A 9297-nucleotide genomic window follows, 5' to 3' on the forward strand; every position below is an offset into this window, starting at 1 on the left:
ACGGGTGCAGCACAGGGCGGTGGAGGGGAGACGTCCAGACGTTGGATGGCTCCAGGCAGGAGCCCAGTGACCCGGCCCTTGCTGCCGCCTCCTGGTCTCTGTTTGCCCCACTGGCACCGTTGGCCCTCGTGCTGCCTCAGCCTCCGGAGCAGGCGGGGGTGGCTCCATTCAGTGGCAGCTGACAATGGAGCGGCCCAGGGGCGAGGCACGGACGAGGCCGGGGGCAGGAGCAGGGCCCTCGCCCGCGGGAGCGGCCGTCGGGCCCGGCCCCGGCCCGGCTCTGCTTCCCGGCTCCTGCCCCCGCGCCCCACCGGCAGCGGGAGGCTCCGGCTGCGGGCGCGGGCCCGAGGGGGGGCCGCCGGCGGGACGCGCCGCCTCGTGCCCCGCAGGCCGGGCCGGGCCCGCGCGCTGTCCGCCGCGCGGTGCTGAAGCGGCCCGACCCCCGCGCCGAGCCCGCGGCAGCGGCGGGGCGGGGCGGGCGAGCGGGCGGCGCTGCGGGCTGTGACTGCGCCGTGCCCGCGGCTGTGGCCGGGCGGCGCCGTCCCGCCTCGGCGGCGTCCCCGTGATCCCCGCCCCCGCGCCGCCGCCCCTCCCGCCGCCGCCGCCGCATTCCCGGCTCGTCCCGCCGCCGCCGCCGCCATGGCCAGCACCTTCGCCCGCGCCCTGGCCGCCCGCAAGCCCGCGGGGCTGCTGGCCCTGGTGGGCGCCGGCTCCCTGGCCACCGGCCTCCTGCTCGCGCGGGACCCGCTCCGCGCCGAGCGCCAGCGCCGCCGCTACCCGCCCAGGTAACCCGCACCGGCTCCTGCGCCCGCGGCACCTGTTGCGCGGCCCGAGCCCGGCCCGGTCCCCGCAGGCTTGGCCGCGCTCCCGGCCGCGGAGCCCGGCTGCGGCGCGGTGCGGCACGGCACGGCACGGCACGGCACGGCAGCGCGGGCGCGCGGCGGAGGCCGGCTCCTGCCGCCTCGCCCGCCGCAGCCCCCCGCCGCCCCGCGGCTGCTGCGCCCCAGGCCGGGGCCGGGGCCGGATCGCGCCCCGCGGCCGCATGCAGCCCTGCCCCTGCCCCTGCCCCCGGGAGCCAGCTGCACGCGGGACGCGGCGGCCGCGCGGGAGCAGCCGTGCTCGGGCCTGTGCCGGGGGCGCTGCGGGAGCCGGGCCCGGAGGCACCGTCTGGGAGAGGCTGTGGGCGCCCCCGGCCCGGCCGGATCCCCACGTGGCCCCACACCAGCCTGTGCCCTTGCCCTTGCCACGTCCTTGCTCTGCTGGCCCCGGCAGAGGCGTGGGCAGCACCGTGCTCCGCGGCAGCCGCGACCCAAGCCCTGGGCCCACACCGGCCCCTCCTGGCCGCAGGGCTCGGCTGGTGCCCACGGCCCGGCAGGGCAGGGTGCCCCAGCTGCCAGCTCCCCGCGTGGCGGCGCCCAGGCCCGGGCAGCTCCCATGGGCTCCAGACAGCACTGAGCTCCTGGGGCCGCTCCCCACTGATGGCCGTGGCCAGGAGCCCCCGGGAAGGGCACACAGGCACTGGCAGTTTTGGGGGGAGCCAGGGTCGGGGGGAAGACCGTGCCCTCCAGTTCCAGAGTCTTCTGCAGCTCCAAGCTCAGCAGTGGCACCAGGGAAGCACCCACCCATCCCTTGGGCTGGGGCTGGGCTGCCAGGGCGTGGGCCTCAGCGCAACCTGCCCAGCCAGCCCGGCAGGTCCCCACAGACCGTGGCTCAAGCTGCACCTGCAGGGCCAGGTCCTGTGGGCGCTCCCCAGAGGAGCTGCTGGCACCGAGGCTCCCTGCGGGTTTCCCTGGGTGAGCGAGCAGGGCTCTCCCCATCCCACCACCAGCCGCACGGCCCATGGGCCAAGGGCAGGCAAGCCAGAGTCTGGGTCCAAACAGGAGTGTTTCAGGCAGGAGCCGAGCTTGGCGACCTGGTGCCTGTGAAAGGTGCTGCCAGGGTGGGGATGGAGCCAGGTAAGGCCTCAGGGAGAGCCTGGGCCCAGCTCTGCTGCCTGAGATGTGCTGGTGGCCAGTTGCTGCCATTGACAGGAGCAGGAGGGAGGAAGTGGGTCCCGGAAACGTGCCCGGGCCAGGGGAGAACACGTCTGGGCGCAGGTGCCACCCTGCAGCACCCAGCTACGCAGGCCCTGCCCGTGCACTGGTGCCTGGCCAGCGGGAGGGGCAGCAGCAGGGCCCCTGGCTTTTGGGCATTGATGCCCATGTGCCCACAGGGCCGGGGGAAGGGGGATGGTGGCCTGCTGCAGCCAGGTGCATGTGCCAGGACTCCCAGCTAGCCAGCCAGTGCCCAGCAACGTAGCACACGCGAACGCCAGGCCTGCGTGGGCAGGTGCCAAGGAAGTGGCTCCTGAGCCGTAGCTTAGTGCATGCTTGGGGGGATAACTCAAGGCTGTGCCGCCCCCCTGCAGGGCCTGCCCCAGATCCCTTAAGCCTGATCACAGTGAGCAGCAGGGAGGTGCCAGGAGGGATTTCCTGTCACCGGCCCCCATTTGCCCTTGCCACGTCTTTGTCCTGCTCACCCCTGCGAGCGCTGTGCACACACTCCAGCATCTGCTGGTGCTAGGGCAGCCCCCATGAGCTGTGCTCTCTGAAGGGCGGCAGCGGGGAGGGCCACACAGCCACAATGTGCTGCAGCCACCATGGGCAGGGTCAGGAAGGACGAGGGAGGTGATTCCTGCACCACGCTCAGGGGCTCAGCGCCATCCACGAGAGGCATTTGCAAAGCTCCTAAAAGCAGAGCAGAGCACCCACAGCCCTGCCCCTACTGCAGTGGGGCCAAGCAATAGGTGAGGGGTAAGATCCGCTCCTTCCTCCTGCAGCCCAGGGCAGGCAGGGCATGAGCACCTGCAGGAAGCCCAGGGCACAGAGAGGCAGGGGAGCCACAGGGACACGTCACCTGCCCCCTGCCCCCACCCATGCCCACTTCCACTGTGACTCCTGCAGCCGCCCCCACCCCCGCAGTGCAGGTGAGAGCCTGTGCCAAGTCCACAGAGCAGTACGGAGGATACAGGGAGTGCCCAGCTGCCAACTCCCAGCGCCACAAGTCTGCCAGACACGCCAGCACTTGGAGCAAAGCCCGCAGCTTGAAATCCAGCCGGTGTCAGCCCTGTGCTCATGTCCAGCATCCCCATGGCCAGGATCATGGCTCCCAGCTTCTCTTCCCACCTGCTACTGCCCATCAGTGACTCCAGGAGCTGGGACTGTGGGGACACGATAGGACTCGCATCTGTAGCACAGGGAGGCAGTCTCTATGTGCACATACAAGTGTGCATGTGTGTGCATGGCTGCAGCACCATAGCTGGGGCAGTGCCAGTGATCCCAGGGGTGCGCGGGCACCTGGTGCCACAGCAAAGGGAAGGAACGGTACACAGCAGCACAAGGGGGTTGTGCCCATGGCCCGTGCCCGCGACCTGCACCCAGTGGCTATGTCTCAGTGCTCACATGGGTAGGAGCTGAGCACCCGCACCGCTCCCCCTGCCTGCTCCCCACCCTCGCTGCCGTGTCCCCTGCTGCAAGGGCTGCCCAGCCAGACGAGATCCCAGCCAGGCAGGGGCCGGTGGCCTGGGTGGGGGTGTTGAATCAGAAATGTTCCCAAAGAACAATGATCGGGGCCGCCCCCAGCCACAGACAGGAGCGCGCAGGGCAGCCAGAGCCATCGTGCTTCAAAGCCAAGTGATTCTGGGACAGTCGTTCCCACGATAAGCAATGCTGCGTGGGTGCCCGGAGCGCTGGGCTGCACAGACAGCCCCGCAGGCAAGACCGAACAGCGCCTGCGGGAGCTGGCCCCACGCAGAGCAACATCCCTGTGCCCGAGCCGGGTGGGCCGACTCGCTCCCCACCCGCGCCGGCATTAAACCAGCAGCGGTCGTGCATGCACCCGCCCGCTCGCCGCCTCGGGTGACAGCCGGGAGCCCGTCACACCGAGGCCCCGCTCCTGGCATGACCCAGCCCCAAGCTGTGGCCCCCTGGAGCCTTCCAGCTTTCGGGCCACTGCCTTCAGCTCAGCGGCCCCACGCTGTGCCTGGGACATCCTGGAGGCTGCACTGCCCGGGGTGCTCCGGGCACAGCTCAAGCTGCTCGTGTGAACGTGGGGCTCGCCGCAGGTCTGCTCCCGAGGCCACACAAGATCAGGGCAGCGGTTGGCGCAGCACCGAGTCTGGGGCAGCTCTCGCAGCCAGCACGGCCGCTGGTGCCGGAGGGCCCTGCCCAGCCAGACAGCGCAGCTGCCCCGCCGGCGAGAGACAGCCACATTCCTGGGCCCTCGGGCGGCGGCACGGCGGAGGCAGCACGGACACAGCTCAGCCTTGTCCTGCGTGTGCAGGGGCGGCGGTGATGGCCAGGGGCTGTGACAAGCGCCAGTGCCCCTCCCCTCACACGGTGCCCGCCTCCGGCCAGGAGGTCCCAGCACCACGAGGTCTCGCTCTGGCCCTCAGGCAGTGCCTGAGCCAACAGGCGTGTGCTGCGCCCCTGCCCTGACAGGCCCGACCCTGCTGACAAGGCCATGCCCTGTGCAGCCGGTCCCCACAGCACCGAGCAGCACGGAGCCAGTCAGAGAAGGGAGCGGGGTCGGGAGATACCTCTGGCCGCACTGAGCCGATTAGAGCCAATATTAATGCAATAAACCGCACCGGCACAGCGCGGCTCTGCCAGCCGCGGATTGGGGTCAGACACTCCTTCCCTGTCCCCTGCCCTGAGGAGACACCTGGCAGCCAGACGTTGCCCCGGAGGAGGCGTCCAGGCCAGGGCCAGGCCCAGGGCCACCTGGTAGATGGGCACGGCCCAGGCCTGGGGCGACCATGTCTCACGGCTACAGGGTGCCTGGAGGCCGGCCACCCCCAGATGCTCAGTGGGGGCATCAAACCTGGCAGGAGGCATTTGGCAGAGGAGCAGGGACGCTGGCGCCCTGGAGAAGGGGAGGGCTGGAGCAAGGGCCAAGGGCAGGGTAGGGGTAGGAGAGGGGCAAGCTGGGCCCGAGGACAGAGCAGGGAGCCGAGGGGGTGGACAACTGCAAGCCCCGGGCAGCTGGGTGAGGCTGCGGGCAGGCCTGGCCCGGCCACGCTCCCACTGCCCCCACGGTCCAACGCTGCCTGCACCCTCCCCGCAGCGCCGAGTACCCCGACCTCCGCAAGCACAACAACTGCATGGCCAGCAACCTGACGCCCGCCATCTACGCGCGGCTTTGCGACAAGGAAACACCCAGTGGCTGGACCCTGGACCAGTGCATCCAGACCGGCGTGGACAACCCTGGGCACCCCTTCATCAAGACTGTGGGCATGGTGGCCGGCGACGAGGAGACCTACGAGGTGAGAGATACCAGAGCCCCTGGCACCGTGACATGTCCCTGTCACCCCCAGCCCAGCCCAGGGCACCCAGGCCCGGCCACTGCGCTGCCCAGAGCCCAGCACAGAGTGCCCAGCACGGGGTCCCACAGCAGTGCCTGCCCTGCCACGAGGCCTCTTGGGTCTGCGCGGATGGATGCGGGGGCAAGAGAATGCGGCCGGCCCCCGCTGACCGCCGGGGTCAGGCCTCCTGCCACACAGGGACGAGGGCACCAGCAGCTGCCTGGGGAAAGCGCCCCAGCTCCAGCTGCAGGCCCATCCCCAGGGCGAGGGTGGCTCAACAGGCATCCTTATGCTCGGTCTCAGGCCATTAGCACCGAGGCCTGGGTTTGCAGCTGGGTGCTCCCTGGCCCACTGCACAGGGGTCGCACACGCCCCACATCCCAGCACCCGGGCCCGTCCGCAGCCCCCTGCACGCCCTGCTCTGAACCTGTCTGGGCTCCCCGGGCTGCTGGCCTGCCTGGCACTGCCCCTCTCTGGCCCCACAGCCCCTCGCTGGCCTCCCCGGGCTGGCTGCCCCCAGCAGCTGCCTGCCCCGCGGCCCTGCCCCCTCACCTCTACCCTGCCCCACGGCACTTGCAGGTGTTCGCCGACCTGTTTGACCCCGTGATTCAGGAGAGACACAATGGCTACAACCCGCGCACCATGAAACACGTCACAGACCTGGACGCTAGCAAGGTGCGTGGCGCGGGGACACTGCTCTGGGCATGGGGGAGAGGGCATCGCCTGCAGCACAGGGGCCCGAGCAGGCTCCGCTCCAGGCTGGGCTGGGGTAGACGTCCACAACCCCCCTACAGGCACTGACACCAGAGCCAGCTCCCCGCACCCAGGGCTGCCCCTGCCCCACCCCGCCCGGGTCTCACCTGCCCCCGCTCCGCCCCCAGATCAAGGCCGGGCACTTCGACGAGCGCTACGTGCTGTCCTCCCGGGTGCGGACAGGGCGCAGCATCCGCGGGCTGAGCCTGCCGCCCGCCTGCACCCGGGCCGAACGCCGGGAGGTGGAGAAGGTGGCTGCGGAGGCGCTGAACGGGCTCGCGGGCGACCTGGCCGGCCGGTACTACCGCCTCAGTGAGATGACCGAGAAGGAGCAGCAGCAGCTCATTGACGTGAGTCCCAGCTGCCCCTGCCCTCGCCTCCCCTGGGGCTCCCGCAGCCCCGTCCTGCACCGTGACGGTGCCTGCCCCAGCCCCAGCCCCAGGCCCAGGCCTGGCCTGGTCCAGCCAGGGCTGCTCAGGGACTTCCCAGCAGTGCCACCCTGCGCCCAGCGCCGCCCTGGCCACGTGGACCCCGCCGACGCTCGCTGACCTGGATCCCCAGGGCTCTGGCGGGGCTGCAGGCCAGCGGTGGGGGTGCCTGCGCTGCCCTCACGCCACTCTCCTCCCCCAGGACCACTTCCTCTTCGACAAGCCCGTGTCCCCCCTGCTGACGGCGGCCGGCATGGCCCGGGACTGGCCTGACGCCCGCGGCATCTGGTGAGGCCCAGCCTGCAGCTGGCACCGGCCACTGGGTTGGGCAGGCGGCCAGAGGGCACGGGGGGATGACAGGCTGCCCACGTGCCAGGCATGACTCCCACGGCCCCCCCGTGCCATGGGCAGTCCTGGGCAGCAAGGCACTCACCCCGGGGGCAGTCCTCACACCCGTCCCAGCACCCGGGAATGCACACAGCCCTCTTCATCCCTCTGCGTGCACTGAGCGTGTAACACACCCACGCGGGCCCACACTCCCACACCCACGTAACGGCCAGTCTCCCACACACACTGTGCAACCGCCCTACACACACCAGCTCTGCACGGCCGCTCCGCGTAGCATGCAGCCACCACTGCCCTGCTTGGCCATGAACCCAGCCCCACACGCCACGCAGCCACCGCCTGTGCGTGGCCCCCCACTGCATAAACACCCCTGCACGCTCTCCAGCCCAACCCCGCACGCACACACGTTGTATAACCACCCCTGCACACACGTGCGCTCTAAAACCTACCCCCCCCACACGAGTGCTTGTGTAACCATCCCTGCATCTGCTGTATGACCAGCCCCTACACTGCCCAGTCTGCGCACCTATACACTCTATACCCACCCACCCCTCGCGCTGCATAACCCTTGCGGTGCCCCTCACCCAGCCGATAAGCAGCCTGGCCCCAAGTGCTGCCCGCTCCACACCCGGTGTGCACCGGGATCCCCCTGCCGTGCAGCCCCGCTCCCTCGTCAGCAGCGCTGCCAGGGCCTGGGCACGCGCCGCCTGCTGCTCCTCCCCCCCACGCGCGGTCAGGCGGCCTGTGAACAGGGCTGCACACGCGTACGTGCCATGCCCATGCCCCTGCCCCTCCTCCTACCCCGGGGCGGCCCCACTGGGGTCACACACGACGGGCACATGCCTCAGGCGTGGCTGCAGCCGTGCCCGGGCCGGCCCGCCTGGCGCCTTGTCCGGGGGCAGGTCGAGGTGGGTGGGGAGCAGCCGAGGGCTGGGAGGGGGCACATGGCCACGGGCGCTGATGGGCCGCCCTGCCCAGGCACAACAACGAGAAGACCTTCCTGGTGTGGGTGAACGAGGAGGACCATACCCGCATCATCTCCATGGAGAAGGGTGGCAACATGAAGCGGGTCTTTGAGCGGTTCTGCCGTGGCCTGAAGGACGTGAGTCCTGGGCAGGCGGATGCGGATGGGGGGCACGGCGGGGGGGCGGCCCCTCTCTCCGGTGCCGCATGTCTGCGGGGGCCGAAGGGGCACCCCGGGCGGCCGAGCCCCGTGGGGCCTGGGGGCAGCTGACGGGCTGCGGGTGCCTCTCGCAGGTGGAGCGGCTGATCCAGGAGCGGGGCTGGGAGTTCATGTGGAACGAGCGGCTGGGATACATCCTCACCTGCCCCTCCAACCTGGGCACAGGCCTGCGCGCAGGCGTCCACATGAAGCTGCCGCTGCTCAGCAAGGTACGGCCGCGCTGGGGTCTGGGGGGCAGGGGCCAGCCTGGCACGGAGCCGGCTTCGTGCAGCGCCGGGTGCAGAATCAGGGGCTCTCGGGGCAGAGCGGCGCAGACCTGCCCCAACCCTGGAAGCTGCTCGCCATGGGGCTCCCGCACCCAGCACTGCCCGCCAGCTCGCAGGAGCAGTGCGGGGCATGGGCGGCTCTGCCCGGCCTCTGGACATCCCCGGTGTTGACCGCACGTGCTCCGGTCCAGGACAACCGCTTCCCTAAGATCCTGGAGAACCTGCGGCTCCAGAAGCGTGGGACAGGGGGCGTGGACACGGCCGCCACCGGCAGCATCTTCGACATCTCCAACCTGGACCGCCTGGGGAAGTCGGAGGTGGGTGCTGAGCCATGGCCTCAGGGCTGCACAGCTGCACGCATGGGCATGGGGACGGGGCAGTACAGACGGGGGCCGGTCACAGCTGGATGAGGGTCAGTGCCAGACGAGGCCGTGCTGCGCGAGGCGGTGGGAGCCGACCAGCACCCTGCCGCGGCAGCCGCCACTGCAGCCCCTCCGGTGTCCGGCCCGTGTGGGTGGGGGAGGGCTTCGGCGGGGCAGCAAGGGCCCATGCATGTCTGGGGGACCAGGACCCCATGAAGGAGCATGGTGGCAGGGGAGCGCGGGGCCCAACCACCTGCCCCAACCCACCCCGTGCCCTCTGACCACAGGTGGAGCTGGTACAGCTGGTGATTGACGGCGTGAACTACCTGATCGACTGCGAGCGACGGCTGGAGCGGGGCCAGGACATCCGCATCCCCTCACCCGTGTCCCAGTTCAGGCACTAGCCTGGCCCTGCCGGCCACAGCACCTGCAGTGCCGCCCCCGCAGCCCGCGTGGCCCTGTGCCCCGCATGCCCCAATGCCCTGCGCTGCCCCCAACGCACCGCGCCAGCCTCCATAAACCGCTCGCTGCTGTGACCCAGCCTCGCACTCTGGTTCTTCAGCGCCTGCAGCTGCAGCTCCTCCTGCCCTGGCAGCCCTCGCTCAGCCTGGGTGCCGCA

The 9297-nt window shown here is 70.9% G+C and overlaps 1 protein-coding gene across 1 annotated transcript; it reads left to right on the forward strand.

Moving 5' to 3' along the window:
• The first annotated feature begins 564 nt into the window (after positions 1–564).
• Positions 565–9200, forward strand: CKMT1B (creatine kinase, mitochondrial 1B). The gene is made up of 9 exons (XM_090028656.1): positions 565–785; positions 5104–5302; positions 5921–6016; positions 6223–6444; positions 6725–6810; positions 7846–7969; positions 8125–8259; positions 8508–8633; positions 8966–9200. Exons 1-9 carry the CDS (start codon positions 640–642, stop codon positions 9080–9082), a joined length of 1251 nt encoding a protein of 416 aa, XP_089884782.1. The 5' UTR covers positions 565–639; the 3' UTR covers positions 9083–9200.
• Positions 9201–9297: the final 97 nt, after the last annotated feature.

The sequence above is a fragment of the Crocodylus siamensis genome, chromosome 15 (assembly GCF_052110815.1).
Source record: "Crocodylus siamensis isolate JL-2025a chromosome 15, ASM5211081v1, whole genome shotgun sequence".
In the NCBI taxonomy this organism is placed as follows: Eukaryota; Metazoa; Chordata; order Crocodylia; family Crocodylidae; genus Crocodylus; species Crocodylus siamensis.

What these genes read in the sequence shown, in the direction of transcription:
- CKMT1B (XM_090028656.1), top strand. Translation starts at nt 640, where the DNA reads ATGGCCAGCACCTTCGCCCGCGCCCTGGCCGCCCGCAAGCCCGCGGGG. An exon ending in CAGACCTGGACGCTAGCAAG is followed by an intron (nt 6,017 to 6,222) that starts GTGCGTGGCGCG and finishes CTCCGCCCCCAG; the next exon opens with ATCAAGGCCGGGCACTTCGA. An exon ending in CCTGACGCCCGCGGCATCTG is followed by an intron (nt 6,811 to 7,845) that starts GTGAGGCCCAGC and finishes CGCCCTGCCCAG; the next exon opens with GCACAACAACGAGAAGACCT.